Here is a 22,891-nt window from a genome sequence, read left to right as displayed (position 1 = left end):
ACTTCTATTTCGTGTGAGGATTTGAAACTTCCAGCTATGACTCGCTCCACACTGTCTGGCCCAGTCGGACTCTCACCGCCATTTCCCACTTAGGTGCTGGAGACAATCTCAGTTCGGTCACTAATGAGGCTACCAGACTACATGACAAAAAAAGACCCTCTCTGCCTTTAGGTAGGTGTCCTATTCAAGGAGTGGTTTAACATTAGGTCTTGCCTCCACCAAGAAAGAAGAGTAATGGGCTCAATTCTGACTGACCACTCAGTACAGTTCTCAACTCAGTCTGGTAGAGTTGTGATCTTCCCTGTTGGTTTTCATGAGAGTTCAAGAGGACAACCTCTTCCTTTTAAACATTGACATGTCCATCCCAGGAGAGGTTTAAACAATAAGTGCCATTGACGTCAGGAAGCTATGGAAGATGAGTTCCTTAATCTTGCAGTGCAGAGAAATCATCTGGGATTAGTGACATGGCTTGGCAAACTCTGATGTGGATCTAACCAACAGTTCCCACTGCTCCACAGCATCCACATCCTGCTCTGAGTCTGTGTCATGGATTCGCAGCCCTGAGCTTTGATTCTTTTTATATCGTACATTGCAATTTTGTGCTTGGCTTTCTGTGCTGTACCCAATATGGTTTTTTTTAAATAAGCAGAAAAGAAGGCAATATTGAATACCTTTGTAACTTTGTTTTTTTTATTTTGTTTACATTGGTGAAGTTCAATGCTATTAAGTGTTTAAGTCAAAGGTGTCAGATAATTGTCATTAACAAGGACAATTAGTGCAAATGCAGTTTAGCACATTACTTTGTTTAACATATTAATCACATACCACAGTGTAAAAAACCCAGCTTTATAAAATAAACATTGACTCCACTACATCCCACCTCAGGAATTCACTGCAGGAGCCTGACACAAGCCAGGATGTTGTTGCTATAGTGAACTCTAACTTAGAGAGTTATAGAGAGATACAGCATGGAAATAGGCCCTTTGGCCCACCAAACCCATGCCAGCCATCAAGCACCCAGCAACACTAATCCTGCTCTCATCCTCTACATGCCACACCACTACGCCACCCCTCACCTCACCTGGCAACAAGACCCTACGTGATCCACCTCAACCAGCAATGTGACCCTATTTAATAATGCACTGTGCTGCTGCTGCAAAAAGCTAACTTTCATGGGATTTATACCCAGTGTACATATGCCTATGATAACAATAACCTTGACTTGATTTGATCTGATTCACCTCACCTGGCACCACGACCCTACATGATCCTGCTGGCAATATGACCCTGTCTGATCTACCTGAAAATCATAGTTTTATTTCCTGGTGGCTTTTGTGCCTAAACTTCTGGTTGGTTGTGGGTCCACTGATTGCTGTCACCTTGCAATATTCGTTTAAAACTTTGCCATGATTGAAGCCAACTTATTTGTCAATGGACCACATGGTTGCCACTGGTAAAGTGAGAGATACCGGGAGAAGGCAGAGATCCGGGAGTTACGGAACTGCCGCAGACTACATAGAAAATGATAAAGGCCATGGATGAATTTAATTGCAGGTGAAAATAACAAATGACGTTATCAGAGGTTTTAAAATCAAAGGATTTTTCATTCCCTCAGAGATATTGGTATTCTATTATTATTTAATAATGTTTTAAAACTAATTAATTTGCGATTAATTTTTTTAGGTTTGCAATTAATTTTTAAATTTTTTATGACAGCTTTAATTCCACAATTTAATATCTTTTCTTGTTCAGTTTCTGGAAAGGAAATAAATGTTTTATCCCTGGGTGCTGGCTGGTACCACTTTGATCCTTGCTGCAGTGACAATTCATTGCTCTGTTAACAACACACACAAACTGCTGGAGGAACTCAGCAGGTCAGGCAGCATCTATGGAGAGAAATAAACACCCGCTGAGTTCCTCCAGCATTTTGTGTGTGTTGCTCCAGATTCCAGCACCTGTAGAATCTCTTGTGTCTCTGTTAATCCTGTCAAAGATCAATGTGCGGTTTTCAAGTAGAAAAATTGTTCAGTCTCTGCAATAGACTGCCTTTTCTTTCCCATTATTACTGAGCAGTGAGAGTGGCCACTTCTAAATGAAAGAGGGTCTACTGGGAGAACTTATTACAGCATATTCCTGACCCAAACCTGGCGATGATATGGGTTGGGTGGACTTTGGATAAGTCCTTGGCCTCAGGTAGATTGACTCTTTATGTTACTGCTGCTTGACTGTGCTGCTGTATCCAGGGAAGCGTTCCATGCACTGGTGAACCAACAAGGAACACAGAGGAACATAGGGCGTGAGGCAATCCGGGTCGGACAGACAAGAGTGCGGCACGAGGTGCAGAAGCCGGAGGGCAGGGGCGCAGCGACCCCCACTGAAGGCTGCTGAACCAGTTGAGCCTAACTGGAGCAGCAGCACGTCCCTCTGATGCCCATCAGGATTTGCTGTGTGTTCTGAGTTCGGGTCTGGCTGGCTTCAGGCCAAGTTTTACTTCAATGCCAGAGGAACCTCTTGGGGGTAGACTTGTGCGGAGCAACCATAACATGGGGTATTTTTACTGGTTATAATGAACTGTGTGACCTCACACAGTTTGCTGGAAGTGGCAGCAAAACTCTCATCCAGATATCCTTGGTTTCTTGCTCCATTTGTACATTATTGGATAGAGGAGAGAACTTGGGACTGGAGTCTCCTCCAGTCTCTACAATTACAATGTGATTCCTATGCAGAATTTTTAGTAAGTGATAATCACGATTCCTTACTTAAACAATAGAAACTGCAGTTCCCCTTTAATATTAGTGTTTTACACGCATACTCGTCTCTTGACCTTATCGTCGATATGTCAGCATTTTCCCCTTTCCTGTCTCTGCTGTTACTACCGTTTTAACGTTACTTCATCCTGAATTTAAATTGCATCGCCAGGTGATCAATAATGACTACTTCATTATGCTGGGTGTGAACAAATGGTTCCATTGCTCATACCTTTAGAATGGTAGCATTTTAAATGGTAAGGCTACACTGAGTATTCAAGCACCTTTCTTGAAATGTCAATATTCTAAAAGCTTCTGTGGATAAGGTTTAGAGTAAATGTCCATGACGTCCTTCTCTTACTACGGGTGTGGTGAGGGGTTGTTCTTTGGTTAACACAGAAGCAGACCCTTCAGCCCACCTTTTCTATGCAAACCATCAAGCACCCACTTTTACACTGATCCTACACTAATCCATTTTGTTTGCCCCAAACTCGCATCACCTCTCCCCCTTCCCCAGACTCTACCACACATTTAGACACTGGGGCAAACTTACAGTGGCCAATCAACCGACCAACCTATTTGATTGACTGAATTTAGTAGCCCCCAGGGTGAGATTCTGAGCTCACGTCTCAGGATCATTAGACTAATTCTCTGAATGGCATCTGGTAAATTTAACTGCTATTCCTCCATATCCTTAATGAAGGCATATTCACATCCTACTTGGCATGAATAAGCCTCATTTTGAGGCTATTATATTTTCAGTTTCATTGAGAAAACAGCTCTCTCTCTCCCTCTCCCTCTGTCTCCCCCTTCCTCTCCCCCTCCCTCTCCCCCTCTCCCCCTCTCTCTCTCTCCATTCCAGCTCCGCACTCTTGGTTGTGGATACAGTAGTATTTTTAATGTTGTGCACTTTTAAGAGAAGCTTGGATACTCCCCAAAGAAGTCAGTAATAAGCATTATAATGGGTCTTGCTCTGGAGTATAAAGACCCTCTGCTGGGATTTAAAACTAACTAGATTTTCCCATCTTCTGTGTCAGTTCTTACAGAGCTTGTATTATAAATTTCAATTTCTGTCACATATGAACTTCAGGTGGAACCTTCAAAGTGTCAAAAAAAGAATCAGTTCCTATATTTCTAAGAACAAACCTCCGCTCCACAGCACCAGATAACTTCTGACTTCTTGCAGATGTTTTTTTTTTGAAAAATGAGGGACTTGAACATTTATGATTCACAGCTCACTTTCCCTCCTTTCCTTTGGGGATGTGCATTGTTCTTTTTATGCCCTTGCCAGGACTGGGAATTTAAAGCATGGATAATCATAGTGATAAACAGAGCGGTTTAATGGTTTATCCTGTCCAACAAGGCTGGTGTAATCAGTCCTGTGAAGTGGTGAGAAATATAGTGTAGTACTTTGTGACAGGTTTGCAACAATAAGCACAGTATTGATCATCAAGGTCAGATTCTACAAGAAAACCCTCTCAGAATGTCCCGAAGTGCTTTATAGCCAATGAAATACTTTTCAATATAGCTCAGAGAGCACAGTCTTGCGGGGAGAGGCAACCTTTATAGTGAGAGCAGAATAAAGTAAACAGAAGTAAAAACATATTGCTGGCAAAACAAGGGTGCCCTTGGAAAAACAAGGGCGGCACGGTAGCGTAGCGGTTAGCGCGACGCTATTACAGCGCCAGCGATCGGGGTTCGATTCCCGTTGCTGTCTGTAAGGAGTTTGTACCTTCTCCCGCGTCTGTGTGGGTTTCCTCCGGGTGCTCCGGTTTCCTCCCACATTCCAAAGACGTACGGGTAGGTTAATTTGGGTTTAAAATGGGCGGCGCAGATTCGTTGGGCCAGAAGGGCCTGTTACCCCGCTGTAAATAAAATATAAAAAATAAATATAAATATAGAAATACTCAGCAGGTCAGGCTGCATCTGTGGGAAGAGAAACAAGAGTTAATGGTTAAAGTGGAAGACCCTTCATCAGACGTTTCATTTTATTTATTCAATGCTTACTATATGTCTTATCTGTATATCGCTTTCAAAATATTGCTCAACTTTAAAAGGTATTACCTTCAGGCTAAACCATAATTATTAGGAGCCCAAGCACCTTATCCAAAAATGCCAAATAGCTTATATTTATATAGTGCCTTAACTTGGTAAAATATTCCAAGCGCTCTGAGGAGTTTTGGCAACTGAAGACATGGATACCATTGGTGGAGTGATTAAGATGAGGGTTATACAAGATGCCAGAATTGGAAGAAGCCAGATTTCCCTGCAGATTGGTGGAGGTTATGGAGATAGTGGTAACGGTGGTGGAGAGCTTAGAGGGATAGCAAGAAAGGATGAGAATTAAAGTATTGATGAACTGAGAGACAAATGAGAGAACGGATATGATGGGAGAGTGGGACCTTGCCTAGGGGGCAGCAGGATTTGTGGTGAGCTTGGGTGGATGGAGGATGGAAGATGGGCTGCTGAGCTGGAGAGTATTGGAAGAGTCGGGTTTTAAGGTAACACAGGCCTGGGTGAGGATTTCAGAAGCAAATGAGAGTAAGAAGTGGGCGGTCACAGTGGTGATGCATAACCAGAAGGTGCTCTCAGTACAACACCAGAGAGTCCGGTTCAGGCAGAGAGAGGGATGGTGATGCTCATCACGCTTAAGGTGAAACAGTGAGGCTGATTCAGGGGAGAAGAATCACAAGCTCGCCCGAACCATTCACCAAACACACGTTAGTTCATAGTGTGGCAATTGGGAGTGGAGGGGGTGGATAAATTTGTTCCCTCTCACCATCCAAATTTGATGCAGCGGGTACAGAGGATGACAGGCTGTGTCTATCGCAAGCCCAAAACAGACTTTTTTCACTGAACACTTTTTCTCAGATTTTAGTTGTCCTTTACTTTTCAATCACATTCTTGACTTGTGCCCCTCCCAGGAGATCTTTCCACGTTGCATTGTTTGTATGAATAGAAAAGGCTTTGCAGATTATGGGCCTTGCTGAGTCAAAACCGCTTGTCCCTGTCAATATGTGCTTCCATTATCTTTCCTATGGCTTGCTAGCTGGGCCTGTGGACCCATTATGGTCACTAACAAAGTTAATTTATGTCAAAATCAATACACTGACTATAAAGCTGCATGAAATTAAGAGGCTGGATTTCTGCGCTTAGCTGCAGTGAAATGCCGTCTGCTGGGCATTTTACTGGCACTTGCTGCATATTAGACACACACTGGACTTGATATGATTCAAAAGCACTTCCAGGGCAATGTTTTGCATGGGGATTCGGGGGTTGGGAGGTGGTTCTGTCACTAGTATGAGCATGACAAGTAACAGATTAACTCCTTAACCAATAAGACTGAAGGTGTGTAAATGAGTGGTATGAGGTCTGAAAAAGTAAGTACGGAACAGTTAATTTTGTGCCCAATCAAGTTCAGAAACAAAAACAGAGGGAAAGAAAGATGAGAAAAGAGATTGGAAAAAAGTTTTTAAAAGATAAACTCTTTAAATCATCAAACTTAATTTAATGCTACTATTTTAAAATGTTCAGTGCCAGAGAAGTTGTAATTTAACAGCAGTGGCCTAGTGGTTACGTCACCTGACCAGGCCTGAGGTAGCAATGCAGACACCTCAGCTCAAATCCCACCACAACAGCAGTGGAATTTAAATTAAGTAAATAATCTAGAATTTAAAAAACAGATGGTCTTAGAGATGATGACTGCAGAACTACCAGATTGTGGTAAAAAGCCATCTGGTTCACTAATGCTCCTGATGGCCTAAAATATGCCGTTTTTATCTACACTGAACCACCTTGAAGCATCAGCCAAGTGACAAGTGCCAACAAGAGAGGATTTAAGAACCTACCTTGAAATTTAATGACACTGCCATCACCTACTCCCCTACCATCCATTACCTGGTGGAAGCAGGGGTGGTATGTCAGCATAGACCAGAAATACAACTAGCTCAGCCAAACTAATACAAAAGAAGGTGCCCCAAGGTGAATGATTCATCTTCCAATCTCCTTCTATCTTCTCAGAAAGGATGCCAGGAGCACGATTGAATTCTCTCAATGAGTACAGCTCCAACAACACAGGGTACCACCAAGACAAAGATGTCCATTTGACTAGCAACTATCCACTCCCTTCAGCAGTCACTGACTCCACCACCGGCTACAGTGTCTACCAATTTCTGACCAGCACCCTTACTTTATCTGACAAATTGCTGGCATTTATTGCCAATCCCTACTTGACCCTGAACTAAGGAGGGAGGTAATAGCAGTAGCCTGTAGTCATTTTCTCCATCCTATATATTGGGCTTCCCCTTTTCCTATCTCCAGTCCTGAAGAAGGGTCCTGACCCGAAACGTTGACCGCCTGCTTTTCTCCATGGATGCTGCCTGGCCTGCTGAGTTCCTCCAGCATCATCATGTTTTTCATCAGGGAGGCAATAGCTATTTTGTTGGATCTGGAGCTGCACATATCATCCAGATAAGCCCAGCAGATTTCCTTTCCTGAAGGCACATTGAACCAAGTGGATTTTACAACAATCTGGTAGTTTCATGGTTATCACTACAGATACTGGTTCTTTAAATCTATATTTAATTACTTGAATTTAATTTCTCCAGGTATTATGATGGGATATGAACATGCCTCTGGACACTAGTCCAAGCATCTGGATGCTGTTCCGATAACTTAACTGCTATGCTATTGTACATCAGCTATCCAGAAAGGCACAGACTTGGGTCAAATTGTCTCCTGTGCCTTAATGGTTTGATGTAGCCATTCTATAAGATGGCTCATCAGTACCTTGTCAAGGGCAAACAGGGATGGGCAAAAAATGGTTAGCCTTGCCAATGACACACATGCCCCATTAGTACCCATGGCACAGCAGGCAGTGCAACTGTCTCTCAGCTCCAGTGAGCCAGGTTTGATCCTGACCTCCAGCGCTGTCTAAATGGAGTTTGCGAGTGCTCCCTGTGATGGCATGGGTTTCCCCCGTGTACTCTGGTTTCCTCACATCCCAAAGGCGTGCTGGTTGCTAGGTTAATTGGCTATTGTCGATACTCTCAGTGCAAGAGGATGGCAGGGGAATCGGGGTGGGGTTGATGGGCTTGCGAGGGAGAATAGGTTACAGGGAAACAAGTGGGGGAATGGCATCATTGGGAATGCCCTGAGAGCCAGCATACACCCAGTGGGCCGAATTGCCTCCTTCAGTGTCATTCAAGAAAATGAGACAAATAACCCTTCCTTGAGCCCAAGCTACACTCACTACCCCAGCTATGGACTTGCCAAAACCCCGTACATTTGCAGTACAACTTCCTTACTCCAGCCCTGTAGTGTGTGTGTGCTCAGCCTTTTTATTCCATTTCAGATCTGGTTTCACCCAGAAGTCAGCTGAAATTTCAGTAGACATTAATTGGATGCAGGAATCTTGCATTCCTGTCAGATCTCACTAATCTTCATGCTGCAGCTAAGATTTTTCTTTCTTTAAAAGCAATGTCTATCAAACGCCATATTGTGTCAATTCCGTTAAAATGTTCACCTTTCATACAAAATAAATGTTCTTGATGTGTTTACTGATTTTTCAATCCTGTACTTGAATGATTTCCTACAATACTTCAGATATACTTCATTGGTTTGAAGTTACCTTGTGATGAGCTGAAATGGGATATATAGATGTAAGTCTTTCTTTCTTCCCTTCAATTAAATAGCTCACAGTTAAAAGAGGGCCAGTTGTTCAGAAACAGCCCAGCCTCCTCCGCACTGTCTGTATTGTGCCCACAGGTGACACAATCTGTGGTTAGGCAATGAAATGGAACTCCCCTGCAGGAACAATCTCAGCCAGGGAAAAGCCCTCTGCCCAATGGATTTTCTGAAACGTTGGAAGGAATTGAACCTTGTCTCAACACCTTTGGTCACTTTGCAACGAGTGACTGTTTCCTTCACCTTTTCCAACAAGGATCAGAACCCTTCACAAAGTCACAATCGAGTTTATTGTCATATGCACAAGTACATATATGCACTGGTGCAATGAAAAACTTACTTGCAGCAGCATCACAGGCACATAGCATCAGATACACAACATTCACAAGAAGAACATAAATTAACAACATAAATTATACAAAATTATACAAGAAAGAACAAAGTCCATTGTAGTGTAAAGTGGTCATAGTGTTGCTATACTGAGGTAGCGATTAGGGTTGTGCAGGTTGGTTCAAGAACCGAATGGTTGAAGGTAAGTAACTGTTCCTGAACCTGGTGGTGTGGGACTTCAGGCTTCTGTACCTCCTGCCCGATGGTAGCTACAAGAAGATGGCATGGCCCACATGCTGGATGATAGATAATAAATGTTGCCTTCTTGTAGATACTACTGATGGTGAGGAGAGATGTGCCCATGATGTAGTGGGCTAAATCTACTACCCTTTGCAGCTTCTTACATTTCTGCGCATTCAAATTATCATACCAGACCATGATGCAACCAGTCAGGACACTTTCAACAGTACATCTGTCAAAGTTTGTTAGAGTGTTTGGTGACATCCTTTCTTTAGTCATAATGTTTATTGCCATTTTATTTAGAGTTTATTTTTGGGTGGGGGGGCATGGGGAGGGGGGGGGGTTGCAAGAGGGAGAGGAGGTGATGAGTTCAACTCATCCACAAGCTGATTGACTGGAGTTTACCAGCAAAAAGGACATTAGGGTGGAGACATTATTAACAAGCTTATGCTGTTGTTGTCTGATACCCGTCTTCCAGAGGGGGAGCACTGAACAGCAGCCCCTAACAGAACGCTAACAGATTTTGTTGCCTTAATCTAGGTTCACTAAGACTCAGGGTGGAGATCCTACTGCCCTCTTGACATCTCTGCCTGTGATCATTGGTGGGTGCTCTTGCCTTTGAGGTGGACAGTTGTGGGTTAAATTCCAACTCCTGAGATTTGAGCACAAAACTCCAAGCTAATGCACTGAGGGAGAGCTAAAGAAAAACAGGCGAATTATCTCCACTTTCATGGCCAATATTCATCCCTCAACCAACAGCTACAACAGATGATTTTGCGATTATCACATTGGGAGCATGCTATGTATAATTCAGATACAACACTCCCTGCAAAAGTGACTGCACTTTAAAAATTCTTCTGTGACTGTAAAATGCTCTGAGGCATTCTCACATCATGAAGGCTGCTATAGAAATGCAAGTCTTGGTTTAGCTCCACACTGACCTGCATTGAATTCTAACAGTCTCTGGCTTGCGTTGCTTGGTTGCACATACTATTGCAACACATCTTGAACAGCTTAGGTTGGTTGCAAAAGAAAATGCAAGTGCTCACTATAGCCAAAATTGCAGCAATCAGATGAAATAAGTCAGTCTGAGCTCTTGTGATAGTGATAGGCTTCTTCAACAGGAGCTCAAAGGCCCTTTAAAAGGGAAATGCAATATTCTAAATTGCCCATAATTCTAAATGTTGTGAAAACCAGTGGAAATGTTAATGGAAAACTGAAGTATACACAAAAAGTAATTATAGTTATTACACTGCTGTGTGACAACAGACGACTTTATCATTGTGGGTATGAGTTGGTCTCTGTCGCAATGTCTAATTCTGGAGGGAAGGGGAAATAACTGATTCTGTTCAGTAACAACAATTCTATTCATAGAGTATTTTTAAAGTAGCAAAATGTCCCAAGGCGTGCCACAGAAAGTGAAACTAAATAAATACTGATACCCGGCCATGTGTTAGGACAGGTAACCAAAAGGTTGAGTTTTAAGGAGTGTTCATAAGATGACAGAGTGATGGTGAGACACAGGGTTTAAACAGGAAATTCCAAAACTTGGGGTCTTGGCATCAGAAGGGAGAACTGCTGTTGGGGGAGAGATTGGATTGGGGGGGGGTGAGCAAGAGGCCAGATTCGGAATAGAGGGCTGTGGTTCTACATTGCTCTCTGCCATGCTCCTGCATTTTCACCCCGCTTTTCTTACTGTTTTAATTAGGCACAGGGATTGAACTCCCTCTGTATTCCTCAGCCTCCAGCCCTCAGTGGGAAACCACGTTAATAGAGAACATGGGCTGGAGTTGAAGATATACAAAGGATCACTCCGATCCCCTAAACTTCCTGTGAAGAGGTGTCCCTGCTAAGTGTGGAATCATTCCTTCAGTAAGGTTGCAGATCTGAGAAAACCAGGAAAATAACTGTGTTTCCAAAGCATTTTCTTTGACTGAGTTACTTCACTAGTTTTCACATAACAGGGTAGTACTGTTTGACTGACCGGAAAGAGTCATCCAATTAGGGTCATGGAAAGTCCACTCACTTCTTGATTGGAGTAGGATGGTGGTGTACAAAGAAGATGGACGCATCAGGCAACCAATAGTAAGAGCCTGAGGTGAAGTCATTGGAGGGAGGAGATCATGCGCCCAAGCAGAGTTGGCAACACTGTCCTTCAAGTACAGTTACCTCTCCCACACCTGTACAGTGGAACATGATTGCCCTCCAACTGCAAGACTCACAACAGGGAAATAAAGTATTGCAGCTGCTGAAAACCTGAAATAAAGACAGAAATGGCCAGCGGGTCTGCTGGCACATCTGGAGATAGAAACAGAGTTAAATTTTCAGGTCGTTGACTTCGGCTCATCAAGGTCATCAAAGTCAAAGTCGAGTTTATTGTCCTATGCACAAGTGCATGTATGCACTGGTGCAATGAAAAACTTACTTGCAGCAGCATCACAGGCAAATAGCATTAGAGACACAACATTCACAAAAAAACATAAATTAACAACATAAATTATACAAGAAAGAACACAATTAGAACAACAAAGTCCATTGTAGTGCAAAGTGTCATAGTGTTGCTATACTGAGGCAGTAATTAAGGTCAGTTCAAGAACAGAATGGTTGAAGGGAAGTAGCTGTTCTTGAACCTGGTGGTGTGGGACTTCAGGCTTCTGTACCTCCCGTACAACCTGAAACTTCGGGGAAATCTGCTATTACCAGGAGCACTGTCCTCCTGCCCTGGAACCACACTCTTTCTTTCATCGTGGTCTGGGCTGTAGTCTTCTCCTGGGAGGCAGCTTCCAGCCCACCGGTGTGGGCAGTGCAGCACAGGGTTTTCCCCCCTGGACAGGTGGACTACACTCACAGAACAGCTTTGGTGGGGCTGGTGAGAGCACCTCCCATTGCCCCTAGGCCAGGCTCACCAGCTGAAAACTCTCTGTGACTTTCACAAACATTCAGAATCACTCAGCACCTGTTAAAAAATGACAAAAATTTAGAATCATTCAAAAAAAAGTTAAATATATAATTTAAAAAACTGAACACATGCAATTAAAAGTCTTTAAACTAACTTGATTAAATTAGAAGTTCTTCCTTATCCAGCAGTTAGGTTTTCCCATTCAGTTCAATGGTACTGCTGCACTGTGCCAGGTCTAAGTTGACATGATTTCAGCAGGCATACTGTATTTCCTAGCCTGAGAACTGGGAAGTCTGCAGGTATTGGCACTGCCCTGTTGCACTCTGTGAGGAGCCCACTGGAACAGTGCTGGTATCCCAAGGCAGTTGCTTTCTCAAGCAGAAACGTGCATTTAAGTCTGTGCTCGGAAACACTCCATTGAAGGTCACAGTCTTTTTCTCCACAGGTGCTGCCTGACTTGCTGAGTATTTCCAGCACTTTTTGTTTTTTATCGCAAAAAACCTGTAATTATAAAGTACCTTTAACAATAAGCCACATCTTGGTGCAGTATAAAGCTCTGCAATGTTTAGTAGGCTGTAACGATAGAGTAGGCATGTGAAATGTAGTTCTTGCAGAATGCGTTCTGTATATATTTCCCAGTGCAGTCTTTGTTTAGTGCATTTCAATATATTATTGATATGTTACAGTCACCATGGAAATGAATTATTGAGGGTCTAGTTTTATTGGACGTCATTCTGTTTCTGATTAGACACACATCCATCCATTGCTGTGAGATTTGAAGTATTTAATAACTCACAGAACTAATCCAGGGAGCTTTTACCATTCCTTAATGTTGTTTTAATAATTAATATTGTAGCACTCTGCTTTTCGTTGAACACTGTATTTATCAGGCTGTTATTGCTTACCTCCTGAAGATCTAGGTGAGAGATGATTAGTGTAAACTTACATCAATGACACGTGCAATTGGCCTTTTCATTAATCCATGAAGCTAAATATAGAAGCGGTGAAGCTCATTATCCTGTTATTTTTAACTTGCTTTTCCCCTGTGCAATTTTTCAATTTAAAACCTGTGACTGCTATTTCTGGAATCACATTATTCAAATCTGCACTGATGATTTGCACTGGAACTGAAACATTGTGAACAGGGCTAATAAATCGCTTTCTCCCGCCATTTTATAATGGAAGACATTTATCTTCTTTTGGGGAGTAATTTGACAGGATGTTTGCTGTGGTCCTGTACATGTTATTGGGCTTAATTTAGCAGGTTTAGGAGGGCAGACATCACTTATTGCTTCACTGGAGAATAGATGAGGCTGCTGTTAACTACACCTGGCACTCAGAAGACAAGTCAGGGATGGAGCAGTAACAAGCTGTTGTAGCTTGATTTCATTCACAGAATTTCTGAAATGAAAATGGATTGAGGATAATTAGTCAGAGTTGTGGACTCATGATCTGGACTCAGAAGCAGGCTGTCTGGTCCGTCATTTCATTTTTCCTTATGAGGCACCTATTTGGCCCTTCAAGTCTGTGCCAGCTCACAAAGCAAACTCATTCCCTCACTAATTTTTTCCTGTAACCTATTTTCTCGGCATTCTCATCAACTGCCCCCAGATTCTATTTGTACACCGGGGGCAACTTACAGTGGCCAATTAACCTACCAACCCGCATGTCCCTGGGATGTGGGAGGAAACCAGAGCACCTGGGGGGAAGCCCACACCATCATAGAATGTAGAAACTCCACAAAGAGAGGACACCAGACTGAACCCAGGTCACTGGTGAGGCAGCAGCTGTACTAACTGCACCATTGTGCTGCTTCTGTGAGTATTATAGTTTTTTTTGGGCAAGGCCAACATTTATTGCCTATCTTTTATTGTCCTTGAGAAGGTGGTAGTGAGCAGCCTCCTTGAACCATTGCAATTCTTCTGGTAAAGGCACTCCCACGGCTGTTGGATAGGGAGATCCAGATTTGGGCCCAGTGACGATGAAGTGCCACCAGTATATTTCCCAGTCAGGATGGTATGTGACTTGGAGGGGAGCCCGTGCTTCCACGCACCTGCAACCTTTGACCTTCTTGGTGGTAGAGGTCACGGGTGCTGTCAAGTAGCTTTGGAATGTAACTGCAATGCATTTAGTAGATTGTACACCCTGCGGTGATGAGGGAATGAATGTTTAGGATAATTGCAGATCAAGTGAGTTTCTTTGTCCTGGATGGCATCGTGTTGTTGGGACTGCATTCATCCAGGCAAGTGGAGAATATTCCACCGTGGTCCTGACTCGAGCCTTGTAGATAGTGGAAAGGCTTTGCCGTGTCAGGAGCTGAGTCTCTTGCTACAGGATACCCAGCCTGTGGCCTGCTTCTGTAGCCACGGTTTTTATGTGGCTGGTCCAGGTGGAGCTTCCAGTCAGTGATGAACTGGCCTTGATGTGGAACGCAGCAATGGTAATGGCAGTGAATATAAAGGTTGGGTGGTTAGATTCTCTCTTGCTGGAGATGGTCAGTTCCTGGCATTTTTGTGCAGTGATACTTACTTGCCACTTATCAGGCGAGCCTGCTTACTGGATCATTTGCTGTGGAGTTGCGAATAGAAGTGAATATTGGGCAATCATCGGACAACATCCCTCTTCTGGTGGAAGGAAGGTCAGTGATTAAGCAGCTGAAGATGGCTGGGCTAGGACTCTGCCCTGAGAAAGTCCTGCAGTGATGTCCCGGGACAGGAATATTGACCTCCAACAACCACAGCCACTTTCCTTTGTGCAAAGTATGCCTCCAGCAATTGGAGTGTTTTCCCATTGACGTCAATTTTATCTGGGCTCCTTATCTCCAGACTCTGTCCAACGTTGCCTTGATGTCGAGGGCAGTTACTCTCACCTCGCTTCTGGAATTCAGCTCTTTGATCCACGTTTAGACCAAGGTTGTGATGAGGTCTGGCAAAACCCAAACTAGCTAACAAGGAGAACACTTTAAATGTAATATTTTGGGATCCCAGGGTCATGAAATGATTGAAAACTTAAAAACTACAGATGCTGGAAATCTGAAGTAAGACCAGAAACTGCTGGAAACACTCAGCAGGTCAGGCAGCAGCCGTGGAGGGAGGAACAGTCAATGTTTTGGACTTGGGACTCTTCATTATCAGGTCAGGGGGTAAGTGGGTAAGGTTTTCCAGCAGTGGAATGTTACACAGGGCAAATGGGTGGAGCACATTTTGTTGCGTAGAGAGTCTAAGATTGAATCAGGATTTGGCTTGCTGTCAACTGCTGTCTTTAAAGTTTATGTAACCACATTCTGTAACTCGTCATGCCTCGAATGTTCAATCATGTTTATTGAGTGAAATGGATTCTTACAGAACATCAAACAATTGGTCTTGAAATACCTGTCAAAAGGCAGCCAGCTGAATACACACAGTTGCAGTTTGTCACTATGCACTAACTGCTCTGTCTTGCAGGATTTCTTGGCTCGTATCCCATGGAAGTCGCATAATAAAGAAGTTCCTTTGTGCTTTCCCAGAATGATATTTTCATATCTAAATAGCTTTGTATCACTAAATGCCAAACCTTGGCTTACAATTTTGCACATCCATTGTTGAGCCCTGCTGCATGATCACTCCTCTGATACCCCAGACCATGCTTTCCTTATTGCTTTATTTGCTATTTGCAAATCAGCTTATTTTCCATCTTTTCTGTTCCTCGTCCCCTCTGTCTCAGTAGCAGGTGAGGATAGAGAGGCAGGGAATCTTTTTGCAAAGCCATTTCCAGAGTTGGTTTAAGGTCACCGGCAGGTATGCTTTAGAAAATATAGCAGCATAAAAGAATTGGAGCAGGGGTAGGCCACTTAGCCCATTAAGCCTGCCCCACCATTCAAATTTATCATGGGTGATCCATCCCAGGCCTCATCTCCTCTTCTGCGCCAATTTTCCATAGCCCTCAATTCCCCCATCTTTCAAAAATGTACTGACTTGCTCCTTAAATACCCCCAATGATCCAGCCTCCACATCTCTCTGTGGTAGAGAATTTCAAAGGTTCACCACTCTTTGCAGGAGGGAGTATTTGGTAAACTTAGGGACAAATACAGGGTTCATGAACAGCTACTTCCCTTCAACCATTCAGTACTTGAATCAACTTGCACAACCCTAATCACTACCTCAGTATAGCAACACTGTGATCATTTCGACCACTTTGCACTACAATGAACTTTGTTTTTTCTGTTCTAATTGTGTTTGTTCTTGTATAATTTCTGTTTAATTTCTGTTTTTCTTGTGAATGTTGTGTCTCTGATGCTATGTGCCTAGGTATATGTACTTGTGCTTATGGCAAGTATAGGACTTTGTCTTTTGACTTTGAAGTGTAGGAGGTGTGGAGATGGTGGCGCAGGGAAGCAGGGCCACAGGCTTCACTCTTCACCACCCCCCCCCCCCCCCCCCCCCAGGAATCACCCAAAATTTTATATAATAAATGAGGCTATGGTGTATGCACACATTCATTCCCTTGTATTAAGAGTGCATGTTCACTCTATAGCAATTAAAATATCTGCCTTTACATATCCCCCTCCAAAAGCTAGCATGCTGTGCATACCCCTGAGTGGATTTTAAATTCATGATTGTAGAGGTACAAAATACTACCAGCTGGGATGTGCCACAGAAAATATAATCCACTTCTCACTCGTTCATCAGAGACACAAGAGATTCTGCAGATGCTGGAATCTGGTGCAACATGCACAAAATGCTGGAGGAACTCAGCAGGTCAGGGAATTTTTATTTCCCTCCATAGATGCTGCCTGACCTGCTGAGTTCCTCCAGCATTTTGTGTGCGTTGCTCACTCGTTTATCAATGGTTTCCATTTATTTTGTTTTAGAACATGTATTTAGTTTGGCTGTGATCTCAGCCAATGTGCAATGCTTCATGTTCACCCTTAATGTAGAATTGTAACTCTGACAGCACTTTCATTTTCCTTTCTCTTCACAGCAAACTCCCTAGCTGGGCTAGGGCCGTGGTACCGCGAATATTTTATATAACAGAAAAGGCCTGGAATTACTATCCTTATACAATCACAGGTAAGGAATCTTCCAAGTGTTCTGCTATTGAAATCATTCTTAAGTTGGAAGTTATAACAACTGCATTCTGGAGGCCAGTCCCCAAGTTTCATTCATCAGCAGAAGCCAATGAATTTAGGATTTGCCTTCTGTTCTTTCCCTTCTCAAAGCCTCCTTTCCTTTCTGCTTGTTCAGAGTTCGATGCCATGAGATAGGAGTTGTGCTATATTCAACTAGAAAGCACACCAACCAAGAACAAAGCAAAAGGTTGCCATCTAATGTTATAAGTTTCTTGCATCTAGCACAAATGACATTCCAATAAGGGCAAGAATTTAATGGATTGTGGCACCAGTGACAATTTCTGAGATTGGGTGCTTACTGCAAGCCACCCGCTTCACGGTGCGACCAATGGTCCTTTTCTTAAAACAACCACAATGCAGTTAAAAGAAAATCTGCCCAATAACAAATGACTTGCTTTGTTTTAGTTGGTCAGCTGGAGGACTAAGTTTCACGTGACACAAGAGACTGCAGATGCTGGAACCTGGAACAACAAACCATCTGCTGGAAGAACTCAGCAGGTCAAGCAGCATCTGTGGGAGGAAAGGAACTGTAAACACTCCAGGTTGAAACCCTGCATCAGGACTGATTTCTACCTGAAACGTCAACAATTCCTTCCCCCCTCCCCCACACAGAGGCTGCTCGACCAGCTGAGTTCCTCCAGCAGATTGTTTGTTGTTCTAGGTTTCATGCGGATTACAAAACTTTACCTGCAGTTTCATGTGCCGCTGTAAAGCACCTTCCATATCCTCAGGATGTCTATGAGCAACTTGCACTTAATCAATACCTTTTAAAATCCCATCACATTTATGTAGGTGGACATGGCAGGCAAGTTAAATATTGCAAAGTCTCACAAACAGTGAGCTAAAGGACAGGCTAGCTAATTGGTTTTGGCTGATGGATAAATGCTGTCAGGACCTTTCTGCTCCCCTTCGAATAGGACTGTGGAACTCTTCTATCTGTGCCGGGTGAAGCTCAGTGGGTACCACGCTTGTCTCTGAGTCAGAAGGTTCTGCCTTCAAGCCCTGCACCAGATACCTGAGCACAAAAATCCATGTTACCAATCCAGTGCAGCACTGAGAGAGTGTGACAGTGTTGGAAGTGAAGTTTTTTAGCAGACATCTTCAACTATGGCCCTGCCTACTTCCTCAAGAGTACATAAAAGATCCACAACACTGTTTTGAAGAAGACCAAAGGAGTTATCCCAATGCTGTGAGCAGAACTAATCTCTCAATCAGCACCACTGAAAGAGATTATCTGCTCATTATCACATTGTAGTTTGTTTGTGCTTACTCTGGCACAGATCGGTTGCCATATTTCCCACATTGCAACAGTGACAACACTTCAAACGTACTTGAATGACTGTAAAGTGCTCAGGCTGATGTGAGATGTAGCATAGTTATTTCTTTCTGAAAAAGTAAACAGATTTTGGTTTAACACCACGTGCGGAGGATAGCAGCCCTGGTTATTTGACTGAGAATCTATTCCAATCTATTGCCACTTCAACAGGAAAAGTAGACTTACACTTACGTAAAATCTTTCACCTCCTATTCAGGACATCCCAAAGCACGCTGCAGCTGATGAAGTCTCGCCAGTGCTGTAATATAGGAAACACAGTACCTTGTTTCTGCACAGCGAGGAACAAAGTGATGTTAACCAGTTCATTTACTTCAGTCACGTTCAGTGAGGGAAAATATTGAGCAAGATATCAAGTAGAGGTCAGGAGACACAAGAGACTGCAGATGCTGGAATCTGGAGCAACAAACAAACTGCTGAAGGAACTCAGCGGGTTGGGCAGCATCTGTGGGGGTGGGGGTGGGGGGAAGAATTGTCAAAGTTTCAGTACTGATGCAGGGTTTTGTCCTGAAGCGTCGACAATTCCTTTCCTCCCACAATGGCTGCTCGATCCGCTGAGTTCCTTCAGCAGGTTGTTTATTGCTACCAAGTAGAAGTCTCCTGAATTTTGTTTCGAAATACTGCCTTGGGATCTTTTATATCCACCTGAGGGAATAGGCACACCAGGGATAGATACCTCAGAGAAACAAAGGACTGCAGATGCTGGAATCTAGATGAAAAACACGATGGTGCTGGAGGAACTCAGCAGGCCAGGCAGCACCCGATAGATACCTCACCTGAAGGGCAGCACCCCAGACAGTGCAACTATCCCTCACCACAGCGACTGGATGTAGATTTTTGTGTTGGAGTCTCAGGAGTAGAACTTATCCACAATCCTCTGGGAGGTACGAGTGCAACCCACACCGAAGCCTATAATACTGAAAACCTCTAGACCAAACTGGAACAATACCATCATAACCACCCAGTAAAAGTTCGAGCACTAAAGTGGAGTCTGTGTTACCTGGAGAGAGTTTGGTAATTTTATCTGGCTGGCCACTACCACTTTCCTTGAGAGAGAGAGACTGCAGGCATCAGTCCTGATGCAGGGTTTCGACCCAAAACGTGGACATTTTCTTTCCTCCCACAGATGCTGCTGAACCTGCTGAGTCCCTCCAGCAGATTGTTTACTTGATCTGTGTTCCGTTGCTGGGAACCGTGGGTAGTGAGGGGAGGACATTTAAAGTCAGCCTATTTTGTGCTGCCGGCTATTAATTCTGATGATGATTAAGATATGTCTCCTCTGTACAAGCGAATCGCATTTGGAACAGTGTCCAATTTCAGAACGTGCTTACAATCTAAATGCCACACAATGTGATTCAAACTGAATATTTTCCCTTTAAGTTGAGCTCCAGTGGACACAGGCATGAGAAGAGTACTTCTATATTGTGTCCCAGCTTCTAAATGGAAAATGCAACACCGTCCTTTCAAAGGACTTTGCTGCTAGGCAACGCGTTTTTGTTCTTTATTCATAAAAGACTGTGAAGTCCTTTCGGCACAAGATGAGCTCACTTAAACCTAATTGCTCGAGCAGTTCAAAATGTTCACCCAGATGATCATTTGGGGGAGCTTGGGGGTGGGGATTGTCTTGAGATTGTTTTAATTTTTCTCTCTCTCTCTCTCTCTCTCTCTCTCTCTCTCTCTCTCTCGCTGCACTGCCTCTGTTCCGTCCTGTGCAACTAGAATACACAGTGAGTACCTTCATGTTTTACATTCTGTACCTCTCTCTTTTATGGGAGCATGTGATACTGAATGAGGCCTGGAAATCAGTCACAAGGAGAATCGGTCACAATCGATAGATGATTTGCCCAGTCATATTGTAAGGTGGCTCTATTGATCCATTGCATTCAAAATTTACTTGGAATCATAACCTCTCTTGGATAAATTAGACAAGCTTCATACAATTTTGCCATCTGGTAATTGAGATCTATGACGTAAATTTTGTCATTTTGTTTAATTTTATTTTGCCTCAGAGCTGAGATGATTAAGGGGAGATTTAATGGGTAGATATGACAGAGGTGGGTACTCCCATATCATTGAAGAAGTCTTTAGATGAGCACCTGAAGCAACATGAGATAGAAGGCTGCAGGCCAAATGCTGGAGAATGGATTTGTATAGAAAGGTACTTCATGGCTCACATGAATACAGTGAACCAAGGGCATGTCTGTGTGCTGTATGACTCGATGATATACTTTATAACTGTGTAAAATAGGTAAACGGAATAAAGCAACTCACTTTCCACCTCTGTGTGCATATCCTGGGACTTCACCAGCCTACCAACATGTAGTTGTTGAGTTCTTCATATCTGAGTGACCTTCCTCTTCCTCCCCTCCTACTCCCCTCCCCCTTCCTCCCCTCCACCACCTTTAACGGTCCCTCCCTCTCTTCTGCTCCCTCCCTGTCCTGACCTTTCCCTCCTGCTCTTTCTCTCCTTCTGTCTTATGTTTCTGTTTGGCATTGATCAGCTGGGTAGCTGAGCAACGCTCTCTGGTACTGTGAATTGAGCTGAGCTACTGCAAATCTCCTTGTAGCCCTTTTTAAGACAATGGTAAACTACAGTTAACACCATATCACAAATTAGGAAATGGCCAATCTCTATAATTAGATTAACCATCACATTCTGTAAATGCAATTACACTGAATGATTATCTGTGATGATATAGATTAAAATGTTAGGTAACTTGCATTGGAAATTACCACAGAGGAAACAATTTCAAGCAAATGTACATTTAAAAACAAAAATATGATGTGTTTTTTTTCCATAAGTTATCTTCATAACAAACCTATAAAAGGAAACAATGAAGCTTTGCTTATTTGGACATAACATGGATTTGAACGGAATCTTGGATTTGGAAGACAAAGATTAATTGACAACTATCTCTGCCTTCACACATGTTAGATGACTGCTTGATAAGTTTCATGATGAAATCCTTTGCTTGGCATTTGGTACTTGTTTACACATTCAATCAGCTTTGATGCTGATTTCAGCTTTTTAATTGGGTGTCCAGCAATAACATTGGGATCAAAAACCCTCCTGGCAGGCAGGTATTATTCTGATCCAAAACAGCATACTTATTCTTGAGTAGAATTCATGAATTAAACCATCTTCCATCCTCTCCCAGCACAGATCTAGTGGACTAAATCATCTCCTCTGGTGCTGTTTCATTCTATGCTAGAAGGGATTCAATGGGCCATCTAATCTTCCATTACTTCAGTGTCTGGAACCCTGAGTTTCAGGGTCAAGTCTTCTGAAGACTGCTTTTATTCCATAATCTGCCTTGTATAAAGTCTGGAGTAGAAATCCTCCTCTGTACTTACTGAATATATGACATGGTGTATATATGTATTGCCCTCCTGAAATTTGGTTCCATTGAAATCGACAGAGTTGAATTTCAGAGCACATGCAACCAGCTTCTGGGTTGTGCTAGTGCTTTTGATTCTCTTTTACTTAATGTGAAGCTGCTGCTTGATTAAGCCAACAATGATGTAAAGATTTCCACAGTAGATTTCTTAGCGTGCTGTCCAGAAAGTGTGGTTTAAGTATGGCCTTGGTTGTCAAGGTTCTTTTGCACCTTGCTGTGTACATTAATGTCGCTTCTCCCAGGGTCTGTATCATTGCAATTCATTTGCTCAATGCAAGAACTAACATCAGCTCAATTGTGGACTATTCTATGCAGGGCTACAAAATTTAGACTGAAACCAAATATTGTAAAAGGTTCAACTGAATTCCCTTTGTGGGAAAATGCAAACGCATTAGATTCCACTATGCATCTGCAGGTTGTGCTCTATTTATAATAGTCAGAGGTAATTTTCAAAAGTGATTGTAGCCATTTTACCAAGATGTGATCACAGAATGTTTGCCAAAAGCATTAATGTCACACATCGGTTTATTCTGTGTACACACAGATAATTGATGTCATTGTTTTACCACGTATTGAAGCAGGATTTGTATGTCAGTTATGTCATTATCTCCGAAAGTTGGTACCACATTATTTTGTTTTCCATATCTCAAGGGCATCCCATCATTCAGGGAGCTGGGAATTCACCTTGGGATGGGAAGGGAGAGCACCAACGGGCGACATAGCGACGTATGCAGTGCCTGGCCTTTCATTTGAATGCATTCATTGAACCCCCACCACAATAACTGAAGCTCATCTGGAGCTTTCCCTCTTGATTTCTTTAAATGCCTACCAGAAATGGCAATCAACACTAAGAATTTCTTAATTTATAACAGACCTTTCCATTGTGCCTGAGATATCCATCCCATTTATGCCTTTTGTTAACCATATTCGGATCAGCTCAGGCTGCGCAGAGCACATGGCTTGTGCTTTCCCCAGTGAAACCTGAAAGTAATTATGTAGTGGATATAATTTGCAGTTTTGTCTATTTCAGTCTATTGGAGCTCTGATATTGAAGAGATGATCATCTAAATCCATTCTAAATAAACCCGAGCATTTACTGAAGTTACAAAGCACACTCTTACTAAAATAAGTTAGCAGCTGCTTGCATGAACT

General features: G+C 42.9%; 1 protein-coding gene across 1 annotated transcript in view; it reads left to right on the top strand.

Annotated features, from left to right (window-relative positions):
• LOC127573298 (cytoplasmic phosphatidylinositol transfer protein 1-like) overlaps positions 1-22,891 on the top strand; it is a 169,034-nt gene that overhangs the window by 92,105 nt on the left and 54,038 nt on the right. Inside the window, exons 3-4 of the mRNA XM_052021362.1 lie at positions 16,861-16,949; positions 20,061-20,068. Coding sequence (XP_051877322.1) covers positions 16,861-16,949; positions 20,061-20,068 — 97 coding nt within the window. The remainder of the gene's footprint in view (positions 1-16,860; positions 16,950-20,060; positions 20,069-22,891) is intronic.

This window comes from Pristis pectinata, chromosome 8 (genome assembly GCF_009764475.1).
Source record: "Pristis pectinata isolate sPriPec2 chromosome 8, sPriPec2.1.pri, whole genome shotgun sequence".
Classification (NCBI taxonomy): domain Eukaryota; kingdom Metazoa; phylum Chordata; class Chondrichthyes; order Rhinopristiformes; family Pristidae; genus Pristis; species Pristis pectinata.
Note: the sequence above shows the minus strand (reverse complement) of the source record. Positions and strands in the feature narration are given on the sequence as shown.